The sequence below is a fragment of the Centruroides vittatus genome, unplaced genomic scaffold, assembly GCF_030686945.1.
Source record: "Centruroides vittatus isolate TY-2023 unplaced genomic scaffold, ASM3068694v2 scaffold_435, whole genome shotgun sequence".
Lineage (NCBI taxonomy): Eukaryota > Metazoa > Arthropoda > Arachnida > Scorpiones > Buthidae > Centruroides > Centruroides vittatus.
Genome location: NW_027122708.1, coordinates 4,735,121 through 4,754,505, shown reverse-complemented (window position 1 = coordinate 4,754,505; position 19,385 = coordinate 4,735,121). Strand labels below are relative to the sequence as shown.

Here is a 19,385-nt window from a genome sequence, read left to right as displayed (position 1 = left end):
CATTTCTTGCCATATATTCTGATAATAATTTTTGACTGAAAACTTAAAGATACATCAATGTGTGCAAGCATTAAGCAGTAATACTCAGCAATTAGCAAAAATTGTCTTCTCGTCTCTTACTCTACATGAAAGCTTGTTTATGTGAGCATGTAATTTTTTTAAGCAAGAAGCAAGGTTAGAACAAACTATAGATAAAATTTAATTTCTTCAATAATTTGCAAAGCAAAGCAATTTCAAATGATTCTTTAAAAACATCTTACAAAACATACTAATCAGATTACTGTATTTTCTCTGAATGACCAGCATGCCGCACAAAAACAGGGTAGACCAGGTTGCAGTTAAACTGCAACTAAAATATAAAATTAATCAGATCTAACAAAACTAGTTGTTAATTTAAAGTTAAAGAAAACATTCTTCAGAGTACAATAAAATAACAACATTGTAATTTGACTAACTTAAAACCAGGAAGAGCATCTTTGTTTACAAGACAACAATTAATGACTTATTAGTAGTAGTAGTAGTAGTAGTAGTAGTAGTAGTAGTAGTAGTAGTAGTGGTAGTAGTGGTAGTGGTAGTAGTAGTGGTAGTGGTAGTTAGTCAGTGTGACCTACACTGACCATCTATCCTGACCTTAAAAATAGAGTAGGCTTTAAGCCTTTTGTGGGCTTTGAGCATAGAACTAAGGATTATCATTGGTACAGAAGCTTAGTGGAGAACTCCATAAGTGCCCTTATCAAACGTTATATTAATCAAGCACTTTCATACGGTGTTATATGCTTCTTCTAGAAATACCAGAACAAAGACTATTGTTCTCTTCTTAGAACCACGTGGTTGCATTCTTTGCTCCGATTCTTCCATTAGAGCATGCTAAGTGCATTCTTCGATAGACTTCAATTCAGCTGTGAAACTCCAGATGGCAAGCAGACACAAATGGTGCTGTTACATAACTTCTTTCCAATTGTCAGTCACAAGATTAAAATTAATTGGAAACATCACAACCACCTCACTATGACTTCATTAACACAGCATGGTAAACTAAATAGCTATCTACATAGGTTCAACATCATAAATAAGCCAAATTGTAACTGTGGTTGCCAGGTTCCGGACACAATTGCACATATCATGTATGACTGTAGCGTTTTTGATATCTGTCAAAGAAAATTGATCATCTTCCTATGCAACGGGATGCAGATCTGGCCGGTTCCTATCCATGCTTTAGTAGAAGACGTTGAGGATTTTAACTTATTAAAAGATTGCTTTATTCAGTGTGCAAGCCGTTACAGTCCCCAATAAAACTTTTTCTGCTGGCTGCGGCAATCTGTTGCTGTTCCTGGCTGGGGTGTATAACCCCAGCCAGGAACAGCAACAGATATCTTATATTGCTCATATATATATTTGTATGCTTATGCGGGTGTGGTACGCTTTGTTTTAACACTAATGTTAGAATAGGGTAATTCATTTCACCCATAATCCTATTTTTGTGTCATTATAATAATATGCATTTACCAACTATGCATAGGCTTCCCTGGGCCTCTTAGTTCACTCAGAGCAAAAAGGGGCCTTTTCTGCAAAAAAAAAAAACCCATAAAAATAACACCTTCCTCTCAAATTTCACCCAACGTTAATCTGTGTAAGCTGAGATAATTTACAGTCAGTTTCTTAAATTTAATATGTTTACGTTTGCATTTTTGAATCAAATAACAATAAAATGCACATAAAAAAACATTTTCAGGAACCCAGGAATATTTTACATTGTTAGAAAGAAGACAAAATGAAGAAATTAAATAAATAATTGTAGTTTTTGATGTAATGCAGACAGTTTCACAGTTTTAGAATATAAACTTGTTTGTTTCTTTTAATGCACCCTCTAGACAGAGCTGTATAACCTAACTTAAATTGGCATTCCCCAGGGGTAAGCCAGCATGCCGATCATTCCATAAAAATATGGAATACATTGAGAAATCATGAGAAAAAATGAAATAATGCATTCTTTATATTTAGTGATAAATAATATTGAAAATAAAGAACACACTACAGTAGTGCCTTATACTACTGTAGAGCATTGGTTATCTGAATCAATTGGGAACTGGAGATGTTCAGAAAATCAATTTTTCGGATAACTGATTATGTATGAAAAAATACATTATTAATATAGTACATTAGTATATCCCATGAATTTGTGTTGAATTTTCATCGATGTTAAGCCTAACGAAAATTTTTATAATAATAATCGTGGCTATTGTAGCGTTAAAAATTATTTCTTTATTTCGTACAAACAAAATAAATATATTGAAAAATATAAAAACAAAAAAAATTATACTTTAGAAGTTAATCTAGTATCAAAAATGTTCAATTCAGCATGACACACATACTGACACAGTCCAACTGGAATGCTTTTGGTTAACTAATGTTTCGGTGTTTGGATAATCAATGCTCTACTGTACTTTATTTACCATATTTACTTGCATGTAGGTCAAGGTGTGACTTTAAAGATCAAAATAAAGAAAATTAAATTTATTAATACTATTCTAATTTTATTTCATTTGATCACAAGTAAAATATCAAATGAACGTAAATGCACACATTGTCCCGCAAAAATTACTGGCATTTTAAACTTTAAGAAAAAATCTAGTAAAATCGACAACATAATTTGTTCATGTAATGCCGGACAATCTGGAACCTTTCTTTTTGCCAATTCTTAACAGTCAAATTCACTCTCTGTCGATTACACTTATGAGTTTCTCTGAATTCTGATTTCCAAATAATCATGTGTTTTCACATGGGAATGGATTAAAACTTATATTGTGCTCCTGTGTGATTTTGGAATTTCAATCTAGAATTCAATTCAAAAGCTTTGCTTTTCCTATTGCTATTCATCTTTACTCCTGACAATACACAAGAACAATTCAAATCATCCAGATAAAATACTTATGTTTTTAGATACAGGAGGGTAAGCATCTGGTAAAAAATTGCAAATTTACGGTTCACAAAAATTATTTGCAAAACGCAAAGAATCTTTCACTCACGTGTACAGGACAACCGAGGAATTTGAAGCTGTGATAAATGAATAAAAACCTCTTCTTATATGCAAGTAAACACAGTAATTCACTCCAGGAGGCTATTTAAATTCTGAATAGTTCAAAGTCCAAATCAATTTTTTTTTTTTTTTTATAGAAATGATGGAAAGCAAATTGATTCATTCTCTAAATCTAAACAATATCCACTTCAATAAACTTTAAACAGTAAATACACATAATTTAAGTAAAAATAATAAAGTAAATAAAATTCTATAATGGAACATCTGCAGAATAAAATTAATATGGAACATCTGCAAAATTTGAATTTATGTTGTTAAAATTGGAATAGACTATATAAATTCTGCAGAATTCAAATTTAAATTGATAAATTTGAATAGGTTCTAAAATATGACTGAACCAATCAGGAGTGCAAAGGTGTGAATGGGCAGGAGTAGGGTGTTAAGATTAGATCAAAGTGCTCCTTCACACACATTAAATTTGTTTTTCATCTTAATGGTTAATACAATTGCCTAACTGACATGCTTTAATGATCTCCAATGCCTTTATATCTCTAGTATGATCATTATGCCAGGTATAACATATCAACCTTGCCCATCAAATTTTGCCTCAACATTAGTGTCAGAGGAGGATATGGACTGAGTGGTAGATGTTCTTGATATTTTATTTGTGCTCTTTGATGCACTGCTTGAGGAATCTTTTCATAGCACCTACTTAAACTGGATCCTCTGTCAAACCTATCATCCTTCAAGGATATCCTATAAATCCAAGTCACCCTTTCTTTGTTTATGGCATCTTTTCCGTTTCTTTGTAGTGCATATATAATGGAGTTATGCCTATAAATAATTTTTTTCTTTTTATTTAATTAAGCATTAGTTAAATTAGGCAATTTTATTTTTCTTGGTTTTGTATCTATATATAATATATAGCAAGTTTCTTCTCCAAGTAAGTTCATTAGTTTTAATAATCATACAAAGAAAGTTCAGATAAATTATGTACTGTTCATAACTAATCTTGGAAAATCTTCAGTAAATGTCTTACTTTCAAACAATAAATTGATATTTATTCTAGGTTTTTGCTTCATTTCTATTACAGTTTCATTTTCAAGCATATAATATTGCTTTTTTTCAGACTTATCATACAGGAAATTAGGAAACAATATGACTGAATTTTATATTACTTATTTATATTTAGATATTGATATTAGTTACGAGAATACTTGTAACTAATATCAATATACAGTAACTTTAATATCAATAAATTGACTTTACACTGCATTTGTTTGAAGTTTAATAATTATTATTATTATTTTTTTTGTTTCTAAATGAATTTTTGCCCCCATTGTCTTCCAACAATCCTACTGCTTTTGCCTTCCACCACCCCCTTTGAGTTTTCTATCATCCCCAAGGAAGCAGTAACTTAGGAATCACATTAGGAATCACTATACTAAATCAATACTTCGATCAATATTTCTTTTGTCAATATACAATTTATAATCATTTATGCTATATCTACTTGGAGAAATACCTAAATAAAACCATTTAATTATTATATACTTTTATGCAAACAGAAGTAATAATTATTTAATTGGTTTCTAATATTAATGCCAACTGGAACTGGTCACGTACGATTTATTAATAAAACTTAATTGAACTGAATTATTTGGGAAAATGCTGAATCTTACTATTGAGTAAATTTAATTATAATATATGCAAATTTTACTTTTAGTTAACAAGCTCTTTATACCAATTCCCCAGTAGCAATTCAAGGCATATTTTTATCACATTTTAAGTAAAAAAAACTAAATGTTCTGATAGACTTTTATTTTGAAAATATTTTAATAGCTTTAATTATCCTTTTTTCTTTTATTAAAAACTTTGTCTCATACTACTAGAAATCCACTGTGTCTTTTTTTACTACATATTAAATTAAATATTTCTTTGCAGTTTTTATTAAAACCTTTATGTATGCAGAATCTTATCTTCATCTATCAAGCTTAAATTTTAAGTACTTCTATAAAAACTTGTTTTTCAGCATGCAAATAACCATTGCCATTGTTTTTTTATCTTTTACTTTTTAGGGCTACCTAGTATGTTACATTTTGTTTACACATAGAGGAGTTGGCAATCAATAGTGTTTTTCATGGGCTTCACCAATGTATACTTGTAAATAAAAATAAAATATATTATACATGTATAAGGATTTTAAAACTTTTTTCTTTATTATTATAATCTCTATAAACAAAAGTAAAACCAGTTATAGACTACATAATATATTAAATAAATGTTTTTGTTACAAAACATAACATTTATTAATATTTATAAAATTAATCAATACTAATGTTATAAAATAATATATTTAATACATTTAAACTAAACAGATTATTTTTCCAATATATGAATAAATCAAGATATTTAATTTCACATTACTTACAGCTCTATGTGGAGAATGAGAAGCTCCTAATGGAGAGGTTTGCATTCCCACCATTACAGGATGAACTTGACCAGGAGATCCTACTCCTATTTGTTGTTGTCTTTTTTGTTGTTTCATTCTATATTCTTGTAAAAGCATACTGTGTTGGCGTGTTTGTTTCCTTACCTATTTAATAAAAAAAGAATTTATAGGTAATACATTAACTTAATATAATTTATATTGTAACTTGTAAAATAATATTTATTCTACAGACAGGTAAATCATTACTTCAAAAAAATTTAAAAATTACAATTGTTAATTAACCCAGTAAAACCGACAACAAATAAACTATAATTAATAATGGAGTTTGCACTTAAAAATTGTAAACTTTTGTTTGGAGGATTTTCCAAATTCTTAAAACATGTTAGAACAATACCATGTTGTAGAAGTGCCATGCTGTATGAGAGATACCTGTACTAATCAACATTTTATAAACATCATTAAGACTTGTGTATCTGTTAGGAAACTAATTCAAAACTATAATATGAAAAGAAAAAATTCATAGATTGTCTTCTCAATGTAATCTTTGTCCAGATAAGCAAATGTTATAAAGTAGCATGCTGTAAGATACACCTTTCTCATGTCTGCATATTTCTAATGTAGTATACATATGCAATAAAGGTTAAAGAGAATTAAGACAATAATTTGCTTCATTTAAACAAACAAACAAAATTCAAATATATATTTCTCAATATCCTAAAATATAGTTCTTGTAATCTGTTTTGTTTGCAGCCCATATAAACTTAAACCTTGTTTATTTGGCCTATATTAGTCTTTAAGTTTGACATGCTTGATTGCTGTAAGATATTTCCAGTTGTTCCAGCACTTGATATGAGTAACAATAAAGAGCTAATGCTACACTTGGAAGTCCACAATATGTGACAAGTCAATCAAATACTACCAACTTGTAACATTGCCAAACTTCTTGATCTACTACTTATTCTCTTTTCATTTGATCACTAAGTATAATCTAAACATACCTAATGGTATTCCCATACAAAAATCTTCAAAATAATTAAAACAAAAATTCTAGCAACAAGTTGCATAATTGTCTCACCTTTTATGATATTTTATTTTAAAAATAACATTTGTTTTATTAATCAAAATAAATAACTAAAATTGTATGTAGCACCATCTGTTATGATATTTTGTTATAAGAACATTATGTATTTTTAATTATTATAAAATAGCAAATGACTTAATTTTGAGGGTAGAGATGAGTTTTATAAAACACACACCCCCACGGAATTTTTTTGCTGTTTTTTTTTCTTTTTGACTTTTTTCGATTCAGGAGGTCTTAAAATGTAGAGATTTATAAAAAAAAAACTCTGAGGGTCAAATATGACATGATTCCAATACTTTCCCTTGTTATGTATATATAACAGCCAGAAAAGTAAAACAATAAAAGTATTCGTCTATGTTAAAATTATTAATTGTGAAATGACAATGATCAATTTGACAGAGAAAGGATTAAAATATCATATTTACATTCTTTAATATTTATTATAAATTTAAAGTATTTAATGCTTAATGAATGTAACTGTTCATGGATAGGTTTTATATTTTCAAATATTTCATCTTTCAAAATATTTTCAGATATTTATAATCTAAATGAAATAAATATTCTACTCATTAAAGAATAAAATTTATACCTGATCCAACTGCTTCTGTAACGTTGATTGTTCTTGACTAATTCTTGCAAGCTCTGATGCATCATGATCAGCTAATTCTTGATTATTTTTACGAAGTTGGCGTTGTTTCGCATTAAGTGCTTTTTTTAGTTTTCTTAGTTTTCCAACTTCTGTTTCTAAATATTTTTGATGTCCGTTTAAAATGTTTTGCTGCTGCAGTAACCACTGTTCATATTTTGCCTGCTGTTGTCTTTCCTGTTCTGTAACTGGTTCAGAAGGTGGCATAGGTGGTGGTGGTATTGAAGACATAGAAAAAGGGGGTCTTGCAATAGCAATTGCATTACCAATTAAGCCTAAAATATTGGAAAATTAAAAAATATATATATATAATAGTTAATAAATAAACAATATAAAAAATAACCCAAAAATTATATATCAATTTTGAAAAAATAAGTCAAAAACTATGGGAAAAATGTACTTGATTAAATATTTATCATTTCTATTCATGCTAAGTCTTCTAACCAACTAAAATTATTTCAACAAACTTTCATTGTAGTATGAGATTTAATATATATATATATATATATGTAATAAATTATAAATTGTACTCCATATGGCTCTCTAAGTGATTTGTCATTATCAAAAGTACTGTATTTCTCATTTCCTGAAACACTGAAGATATAAGAATAGTTCTTATCAATAATCAACAATCTAATCAATTCAGAAAAATTATAAAATCATCCATAAGTCACTCTTTTTTCTTTTCCTTCTTAATATTTTAAAAATGATTTCCATACACACAAAAATGATGATTCCAGTTTACTCTATTGATTATTCTGTCACTGGTTGAAAGACATTAGCTTTATAAATGAATTCATCAAAATTATAAAATATAATTTTTTATTGGTTGATTAATTTTTTTAAATAGTAGGTTTGGGTTAGAATCTAAAATATTCATTTTATTTAATTATCAGTAATAAATCATGTAGCCTTGAAAAATTTAGAACATTTACAGAAATTGTCATGATATATCTTACCAAAAATATTTAAAATAAAAATAGTAAAATGCAAATATAAAGACAAAATATAGATTTCTGAATGCTACATTTGGTAAGAAACCCCATACTGATGTGAGTAGCATGTTTTTTTATGGGGGAACTGACTGGCTACTGTCAATTATCCTACCTAGTATTCAATATAAAACACTCCCAAGGAGCAGTAAAATTTGGCTTAGACATGGGACTATGCTATATTGCTATAGGCTATATATAAATTTAAAAATTTAAGCAGATAAATGCTATACTTCTGTGCTTATGTAGCAAATTAAAGTTTTTCATGACATTTTATACTGCTTTGTTAATTAAAAAGAAAATCTAATCAGATGGTCCCACCCCAATCTGGTGAGCCTAGAGGCAAGTGCTTCCCTTGTAGTTATGCCTCTGTTGTGTAATTTATCAAAATTATTAAATTAATACTATCAAAATATTAAGCTATAAAATATTTTGTTTTACAAAATATATCGAGTTTAAATTTAAATAAATTATAAAATAATCAATTGTGTATGATTATATAAATTTATAATTAATATATATATATATAAATCTATATACAGTAATTATAAATTTATGTCTTCTAAAATACAGTACACATTCAAAAACATCAACATGCAACATTTCAAATTACTGTGCAGCTGTACAACCCAGAGAAAACTATGCCAAAAATGCAATTATTGAAACAAAAACAGTACTGTACATACTAATCATTTTTTATTAGTGCAGTTTAGTAATAATTTTTAATTTTAACTTTTTTTTTAAATACAAAAGGATAAAAAAAATTAAAGTGATAAGCATAAATTTTGCTGAAGAGAACAAATCATACAAGAAACACACCAGTAATTGACTATTCCAAGTTTATTATACAAGGAAATGCATTTTTTTGTATAATAAAGTTGGAATAATTAATTACTGAAATGATCCTTGTATGATTTGCTCTCTTCAGCAAAATTTTTGCTTATCACTAAAGGGTCTACTATGAGAACAAACAGTAACTTTTAATTTTTATTAATCAAATGATCAGGATTTAACTTGTTTAATTAATCCATCTTTATCATTTAATTATTAATATATAATTCAAGCTTGGTTTTCTATATGACTAACAATTTTATTATTCAATACAAAATTTTTGTTAATTTCAAAATTATATTTTGATTATTCATGAAAAATACAGATCTTATAAATACAAAGTTCATGTTCATGGCTCATGATTTTTTGTAACATTTTCTATATCAAATTAATATATTTTTGTTTTATCCTATTGTATTGTAACCTGTTGATGGCTATGAAAAGTAGCTGAAAATATTAGTTTATCCAATACATCTTTTTTTAAAATTAAAGATTTAAATTCATATTTTATCTAAGCAAAGACAACATCTTCTATAAAATATTATACTCAATTTTGATGTTCTGACTTTAATATTTCTACTGTTTCTTGTACAGTGGTGCCTCGTATGATGTACGCCTCGAATAACGGACGCTGCGAATAATGGACTTTCTGTTTGGCTGTTATGTGACTCGAGCAACAGACTGGCTGCAAACAACGGACTTTCTGGCATAATTGGTGACTGCTCCATGGGTGCATTCTTTAATAGCGGTCGCTCTGTGTCTCCGCTACTACGGGAGTGCGCTGCTGTTTGTAGGCGTTTAGGAACGACAGTGAAAAAAGAAAGATGGCAGCGCCCGCACTATCGATAGTATCGTGACGGAGGAATCTATAATTTTAAAATATGAGCTTTTAAAGGCAAAAGAAGGGTACCAATTGTAAAATTTAACCATAAAATGGATTATTTGTTGAAAGAGCATTCAAAATAGTCACGAAAAAAATTAGAATGCTGGCTACCATTCGAAAAAATTCGTAAAGACACTTACATCACCACATGCGCAAACTCGCGCTTTCACAATTTCTAAATTTTCATTCATGAAACCACATAATGGACCCGGAAATGAAACTATCTGAGCCATGGAGGACGCCATGTTGCTTTCCACCGTAAACTACTGCTACAAGCGGCCGTTTTTGCCGTTCGGCGGCGCGCACTCCCACCAGAATTTAGGAATGCATTCCGTAGGAATTTTTAAACGGATGTCGCTCTCGCAGAGTTACGCGGAGGAATAAAAGAACGCACCCCATGTTCATTTTTTTAATGATACGGTACGGTTATTTTATGCTGCGGAACAAATTAGATGTTTTAACATGTATTTCTATGGGAAAATGCATTTCGTATAACGGACGTGCACCTGGAGTGGATTAAGTACGTTATATGAGGCACCACTGTATTTGTATCTCAAAGTTTTAATGATATTCAGAATGAATAATTCTTTAAAAAATCTTCTAAAACTCTGATCAGTTAATCTTCAAATCCTTTAATAAATCTAACACAATCCTTTAATTTGGATTTTATTAGATTTACAGTTAGCATAGTTTGGTTATATAGTCAGCTTCAATTATAATTATCATTATGTACATCATTAAGTTCATTAAAAAACATAATCTTCAGACCACTAAAAACCTCTTCAGCTTCTAGCAAAGCATGTAAAATGTAGCAAGAATTTGAAAGCTGAAGAGCTTTAGTGGTCTGAAGATATTACGTGTTTCCAGTGCTAGTGAAGTACATTTTGTTACAAAACATAAATAATTGCTTGTTACCGTTAAAATTGCAGCCTGGTATTGTGACATCGTCATAATACCGTGCTGCAATTTTTAATCATATTCTTAATTTATTCAATTTAAAATGCATGTTCTCCATTGTAAAGTTGTAGTGTCTTGCCCCTGTACATCATACTTCTCCTGATAACAGAGTCACACCAGTCATCTACGTAACTCCATTCAGGGAAAAATTTTTGAATTGAATTCACATAACATCCAGTCTAGACTGGAAATTCATATATTGTTAAGCTTTCCATATCTGATCTTGAATTCCATTTATCTAACACTGTTCCTGAGATTAAAGAAATATAGACAGATGGATAGACAGACTGATGACAGTGGGAATTTATAGATCTGCAATTTCTTGAAATTGTAGCCCAACTAAAGTAAAGGTTGTATGGTCATTTTGACTAACATGCACTCTCACATTAGTTAATTAAAATATTATTGAAATCAATACTATATTATAAAAAATGTAATTTTAATCTTACCAGGTGATGTATTTGATCTTGAAAGATTTGCCCTTACAGGAGGTTCACCATGAAGCATACTTGCTGGATGTATACCTATTGTTCCAATGGAAGGTGACATTATTGAAGGTCGTATGGGTGAAGGATGTAATGAACCAGGAGTACGTGGAGAACAAGGATTAATTAAAGACTGATCTTGTGTTTGCCAAGCAGAAGGTGAATGCTGCTGATTAGTGGTTAATGCTAGATGAGGACGAGGAAAACATTGAGGAGTAGAGGATATTTGATTTGTGGTTACTGTTTGAGAACCTTGTGAAGAGATTAAAGACCCTGGTCCACCAAGTGAATCATCTGGTGGGCCTGATAACACATCAGCTTTCAATCGTTCAAAATCAATATCACTAAGCAAAGCATCTGCATGTGGAGATATTATTCCTTCTTGATTCTGTCGTCTTTGTTCCCTTTTTTCTTGTTCAACTAGATCCTCTAAGAGCAGTGGCTGTTCTTGGAGCAAAGATTTTTCTTGTCCATTAGAAGACAGAACTTGACTAGATGAGAGATTAGCTCTAGTAAGAGACTGATTTGGAAAAATACCTCTTGGACTAGTTATTACTTGCTGCTGAACTGGGATACTTTGGGGTCTTAAATTATGTGCTTGATACGGAGGTGGAGGAGGAACATTAGCTGGATATGGTGGTGGTTGAGAAATTCTTAAATGTTCAACAAAATGTGTTTGATTTGGGGAGTTATTTTCTTGTTCCCTATGGAGAGATACTTGAGGTTGACCAAATGTTCCTGGAGGAGATGGTGCTATTATTGTTGGCTTAATATTTCCATTTCCATGTTGAGAAATCTGTAACTGATCTGATGAAGAAAATGTAAGAACATTTGAAGCAACAGTAGTAGTGACATTAGTAAATGATACAACAGACTGACAAGTTGTTAAATCATCAGAAGCAATGACAGATGATGATGATGATGAAGTAGAAATTAATTTACACACATTTTTACTTTCACCTTCCTCTATTTTGCTACTTATATTAGAATCAATACTTTCTTCTTCAAAAGTTTCTTCATTCTTTTCCAATTCTCTTTGTTGACTAAATTCTAAAAATTTTGTTTGAAAATCAGCATTATTTAATTCATTTTGAAGACCAAGTTTTCCTTCTTCACTTTCATTTTTCTTTTTTTCTTCTTCTGCATTAATTTCTTGTTTAATTTCAACATTAACTTTTTTACCTTCTCCAGATCTAGCTTTCATTTCTTCAACTTCCTCATCAAGTTCATCATCTTTGTCATCTAAATCTAAATGCTCATCCAAAATATTGCTTTTTTCACCTTCACCAACAAGTCCTTTATCAAGTTCAGGATCAGCATATTCTAAGATGTTGAAGTCATTACCTAAACCTAATAAACAGAGTTAAAAAATTAATGACTATCTTTTTATATATAGTGTACTAAATATTATAAATATACCACATTTCTGCACATGTAGAAGCATGCTCTTACAGATAGGTCAAAACTGGCATCTTATTTTGCAAAGATTTAAAGAATACTCACTAATTTAAAAAAAAAACTTTTGTAGATTGAAAGCATGTTTTTTAATATTGGCTTTCTATTTTTAATAACAGCTACCACAGAGATGTCACTAAATAGTTACTGTAATAGTGTTTATACAATTAATTTACATTGACAGTGCTCTTATAAGCCAGAACAAACTGGCATAAATAAGAGCATGATCTTATATGTGAGGCATGATCACATTTCTCTGTCTATTCAGAAGTATGTTAATTCTTCTAAACAGACAGAGAAATGTTGCTGAAAATAATGGTGAATGTATAGTCTCATAAACATTATTATATTGCAAAATATTTCATTTTTGTTAAGAAAAAACCAGCAAATAAATATGTTACAACCCTATAATTTATCTTACATTTATTTTTAATATTTAATAATCAAATGAAAAGTTCAGTGACTGTGCTGACTATCAAAATTAAGTAGATAATTAAATGATAAAATATATTTCATTTTAAAGTAAAAAATCATTTGTTAAGAAAAAAAGACCAAGTTCTAAAACAACTGTTCTAATAGCAAAAGTGTTTTCATCAAAAGAAAAATTTTCTCTTTTTGTTATTGTACACTTATTGTATGTCACTTGTTGTACTGAATTTAAAAAAATTACTATCCTAGCTGTGATCCATTGGGCCACTTACTACTAGTGTTGGGATAATATCAAAATATCTCCCAATTCTGATTCAGCCGAAAACTCCTGACTGCAATTCTTTTGAATACTTTCTAAGGTTTATTTTAGTTTAGAAAAATTAATGATTTACATTATGAGCATGGTACATTCATTACTTATTAAACATCAAGCATAAGAATGGAAAATGGTTGGGAAATCCAGAATCGATCTTTTGAAAGAAACCTGAAAATTATCCATTTATATGTGGATATGCATGCTTTTATTGTGTACTACAAAACAAATTTGTAATCTTATTTCAGATAAACTTAATATTGCAACACCACCCTCAATGAAGTTACAAATAATTTTCTTTTACTCAATGAACTATTCCATCATGTCATGAAGGATTGCCATCTTTGGAAACTGCTTCATTGGCCAATGACCGAGGGAGGGAAAAGTAAATGAGAAGATACACTTCTTTTACACTTCTCACAATGGGCATATCTTGTAAATGATTTAACTTCATCATATTTAATACTAAATGAGGTTTGGCGAATGATGCAGTAAGCCCAACAAATATTGTCACAAGTTAACCAATTTTTTAATTCATTCACTTGATCCACGAATGTCTAGACAGATTTATTTTAAAAAATAAATTTTTAAAATTCAAAACATCATTGAACTTAGCATGAACTAGTATTTTTACTCAGAATCACATGGATCACATTTGAAAATGTAATGTATTATGACATCATCTGTGAATCATAACAAAAACTTTCATATTTATAATGAGAAAGTAGTTTTACGATTATAAGTAAACATACTGAATATTAAAAATAATTTTATATAATATTTTTCAATTAAAATATAACTTTGTTTACATTTTAAACTGTTTTGCCAACACTTAAATATTTTTGCTGCCTGCTGACCTTGATTTAAAACTAGATAACTTGATAGTTCAATCAATGTTAACTCGCTTATAATTAAAATGTAAATTGCAACACATCAATGAAGTTACAAATAATTTTCTTTTACTCAATGAACTATTCCATCATGTCATGAAGGATTGCCATCTTTGGAAACTGCTTCATTGGCCAATGACCGAGGGAGGGAAAAGTAAATGAGAAGATACACTTCTTTTACACTTCTCACAATGGGCATATCTTGTAAATGATTTAACTTCATCATATTTAATACTAAATGAGGTTTGGCGAATGATGCAGTAAGCCCAACAAATATTGTCACAAGTTAACCAATTTTTTAATTCATTCACTTGATCCACGAATGTCTAGACAGATTTATTTTAAAAAATAAATTTTTAAAATTCAAAACATCATTGAACTTAGCATGAACTAGTATTTTTACTCAGAATCACATGGATCACATTTGAAAATGTAATGTATTATGACATCATCTGTGAATCATAACAAAAACTTTCATATTTATAATGAGAAAGTAGTTTTACGATTATAAGTAAACATACTGAATATTAAAAATAATTTTATATAATATTTTTCAATTAAAATATAACTTTGTTTACATTTTAAACTGTTTTGCCAACACTTAAATATTTTTGCTGCCTGCTGACCTTGATTTAAAACTAGATAACTTGATAGTTCAATCAATGTTAACTCGCTTATAATTAAAATGTTTAAAATGCAGGCAAATTTATGAAACATAATTAATGAAATTAATAAAATAATTAAACTAAATTTAAATTTGATTATCTTTTAGGGCCAACATATAAGCTGCAGAAATGTCTGCATAAATATTTATGGAAACAAATTGGAGATTATCATTTTACTACAAAAAACCCACATAACTTAATAAGTGAACTGCAGGCTTTATCCTTAATAGACAAGGAAGTTGGATTGGTCATGGACTTTGAAAGTATGTATCCATCAATAAAATTAGATTCGTGTTACGATGTGCAAGTTCACACCTTACACAGTTTGAACCAGAGTGTGTCAGCCTATCCCAGAGATGTAGAGATGCTAGCAAACTTTATATGTTTTCAATCATTCTTCAGCTTTGAAGGTAGAGTTTATAAACAATTGAAAGGAGTTCCGATGGGCAGCCCAATGTCTGGATTACTCTGCAAGTTAGTTTTACAAAGAATAGAACAGATCAAGATTACAGATTTTAGCCAAGACATAATCCTATACAAAAGATATGTTGATGATGTGTTTATTTTATGGAAGAATGATATGAGAATACATCATTTTTTAAATGAAATAAATTCCAACAATGATGGTTTAAAGCTTAAATTGGAGCAGATTAGTCACACAGAAATACATTTTTTAGACATTGGCATTTTATTCAAGAATAGTTCTCTAAACACAGAAGTATATATCAAGCCCACACACAACCCCTTATACATCCCATGGGCCTCCAATGATCCACATAATATAAACTCTCAGCGTTTAGGGCTCTGGTTAGAAGGGCATACCTGTATTACTCAGACACATGTGACAGAACAGGAGAGCTAAAGAGGATTAGACACATCGCTAAAATGCTGGGCTTTGGAGCAAGAGTAATTGAAAAATTAATTAATTCTTACACAGATCCTAAAGAGAAGAAAAGAAGAAGAGAGATATGACCAACAGTATCACAAAGTTCATGTACAACAGAGGTCTATCGTGTATTATGAAAGAGATTGCAAATTACAAAAACACGACACTAATATACAAAAGGGCTCCCATGATATATAATTTACTCAGAAACGACAAGGATAAAATCAGAAAGGAAGAGCAAGCAGGCGTATACACGATACCATACAAGAATAACCAACTAGATATCAACAATGAGTACGTAGGTGTCACAACCAGGAACCTAAACAAAAGAATCAAGGAGCATAAATATGTCATAAATAAAAGACAATATTCAACAACGTTATCAAAGGTGGCACAAATGGATGGGTCAATAGTCGAATGGACAGAAGCCAGAATCGTTGCACCAATACATTCACCATCTCTTGTGTTAACATTAGAAAAGTGCGAAATATATAAATCTAGCCTGGCTGGAAAATGTTTGGACTATAAAGGTGACACAATTTTGCCTTCAGCTTGAAAGTATATAGTAAAAAGAACTCATAATTTAATGCAGAGCATGCAGTCAATGTAGAATCATATGTTGTTATATTTATATTTGTATTTATTTTATTTATGTATTTTATTGTAAATTTATTTCACTATATTTATCTTATTTAATTCTAATTAGATAGTTTCTATTTTGTATATTTTTGAATTTAACATAATGTTCAAAACACTTTAAATTTAAATTCCTTAGTGATTCAATAAGAACAATAGCAAAAGAACTATTGTAAATGTTAAATTAACATCAATAACCTGAGGATGACACCTTGAGTGGGTTGAAAACGTTTGTTCATCGTAATAAACAAAGTCTCTCAGTAATAAGGCGTGTTTGATATACAATATTCAAAAAATCTGAGTACAGATTGAAGATTATCTTTTCTGCAAAACAACACTAAAACAATTTCTAGTTATGTCGCAAAAGAAAACAGAGTTGCAATAATATGAAAAAAATTGTAATTAAGAGCTGAAGAAGATGCAGGCAAAATTAAATAAATAAAAATTATTAAAAATAATAAAGAGATTCCTTGTAAAAATGTGGCAGTATTTTGCACCATTTTGTCTGTATTTAATTACAGTCAATCAAACAATCTCAGACATTTAGTAGTATATATGTTACAGTAAAAACCCGATTTTAGTTAAAACACGTTTTAACTAGTTGAAACTAGTTTTTACTGGATGTCATTGTTATAACTAGAATTTACTGCTAGTCAAAAATGAATTTGAGTTAAAACTAGTTTTAACTAGAAAAAACAGGTTTTAACAAAATGGCTTAGTAAAAACTGTTTCGACCATGGTCATTCAGCTAGCACATTCCTATAGTGTATGATGAATTTTGTATCGCTTTAACCCTTTTCCCCCGACATCTTGTATACGTTTATTTTGCGATCCCTCCTAAGGCAATATAGGTCAGTCAGGCGATATTATTTTAAAAGTTCACCAAAAATCAAATTATCATTATATCTATATGAAAAAAATCACTTACATTTATTAATATCTTTAGTTTTAAATACGATATTTTTCAATTCATTTTATTAGAAAAATTTATAAGAAAAAAAATAATATATATCAGAACTGACACACAAACTTGATAATTTGTAACATTTTGCGAAAATTAACATTGTCTAGTTACATAGTTGTTTGCTGGCACTGAGCCAGAAAGACATAGAATATTGTTTTGTACAATTTGATATAACATTTATGCATGTATGTTTATTCGTTGTGAAATTATTGCACATTATATCAAACATTTGTTTGAAATCAAAATTTTATACTGCTATCAACTAATATAAAGAATTATTATACTTTATTCACTTCATATCGAACGAGATTATATCTGTTGTTAATAAATTTTACAAAAATCGATATTTACCAAAGTAATGATCAATCAGTACCCTTGAAGTTTTGCTTAAAAAGCCAGGGTACCAATCGATCGGTGCCTTCAGGGACAAAGGGTTAATTAATGTTAATAACACAGATGTGTGACCCATATTTTCAATAAATATCGTATTAAATAATACAAATGTTTTAATCCCAATCATCACTTTATTTATTTCCCCCAAACATATTTATGTAGCTGAAATTAGTTTTAACTAATGTTAAAAGTTAAAACTAGTTTTATCTAAAATCAAAACATGTACAGCAGTAAATTCTAGTTTTAACTAGACAAAACAGGTTTTAACGACAACATCCAGTAAAAACTAGTTAAAACGCGTTTTAACAAAAAACGGGTTTTTACTATAACATGTAGATTAACTATAAAGAACTATTAAAATCAACAAGAAAAACACTTATTTGACATTTATTAGAGCATACGGATTTTTTATATTCTAAAACTGTAGCATTATCATAATATAATACATTAACAGTTTCAAGAATAAAAAGTATAATAGCATTTTTAATATTTTTAAAATAAACTTCAGTTGTAGCTTTATTTTTATTCACTTACCTAAAAGTTCATCATCATCTAATTCTTCATCATCGGCTTCTCCTCCTGTAACAGTCTCCTGTTCAGCAGCTTGCTCTTCAACTTCTTTTACTAAATCTCCAGCAGTAGGTTTTCTTCGGGAGAGTTTATCAGTTGCATCAACTTTATCTGAATGAATATCTATAGGATGCTTTTCAGCATTCTCTGATTGTGAAGAAGAAGAAATAACTGATTCTGATGCTGCCGGAGATGACTGTTTTTCATTATTAGAATCTTGATGTAATAAAGATGGAGTTTGGCTTGTATGACAAATAGTATTTGTTATCTGAGTACTATTTACTGTTCCTGATGAATTCTGAGTTTTTGATACTGTTGTCTTTACTGTAATTGAAGAAATACTTTCTGCTACAGGAACTGTAGTAGTTGTATAAGATGCAACATCACTAGGACTAATAATACCTTGACTTGTTGTAACAACAACATTGGGTGGTGAAACATTATTATTATTATTATTATGAATATGTGCTGTTCCATGCATAGAAATAATAGCATTGCTAATTGATGGTGCATTCCCCACAGCAGGTTGACCAAACCTTACAGCAGTTTCTATAATAATAAAAAACATTTATATTCATTAATGCATTTAATAGAATATTTATTTTAAAATAAAATTATTAAGAATTAATACCACTAATAACTATTTAACAGCATTAAATATATGTTTTAAAATGTAGAAACCAATTAAATGCAGCATCATACTTGCTTATGCCATTTATAACAATAATTGAACCATGTATTGCAAATAAATTAAAATGTTTTCTGGACCTTAACCGAGATACTTTTTATACAGAGAAATTAGTATTATTCTGAAGTACAC

At 29.3% G+C, this 19,385-nt stretch overlaps 1 protein-coding gene across 11 annotated transcripts in view; it reads right to left on the bottom strand.

Moving 5' to 3' along the window:
- LOC136989019 (histone-lysine N-methyltransferase 2C-like) overlaps positions 1-19,385 on the bottom strand; it is a 293,266-nt gene that overhangs the window by 102,565 nt on the left and 171,316 nt on the right. For 10 of the 11 annotated variants that reach the window (XM_067287031.1, XM_067287037.1, XM_067287034.1 and 7 more), the window contains 4 exons: positions 18,530-19,114; positions 11,329-12,714; positions 7,160-7,491; positions 5,469-5,633 (listed from right to left, as the gene is read on the bottom strand). In XM_067287031.1, the coding sequence (XP_067143132.1) occupies positions 5,469-5,633; positions 7,160-7,491; positions 11,329-12,714; positions 18,530-19,114 (2,468 nt within the window). The remainder of the gene's footprint in view (positions 1-5,468; positions 5,634-7,159; positions 7,492-11,328; positions 12,715-18,529; positions 19,115-19,385) is intronic. The other variant, XM_067287038.1, reaches the window with a different exon arrangement.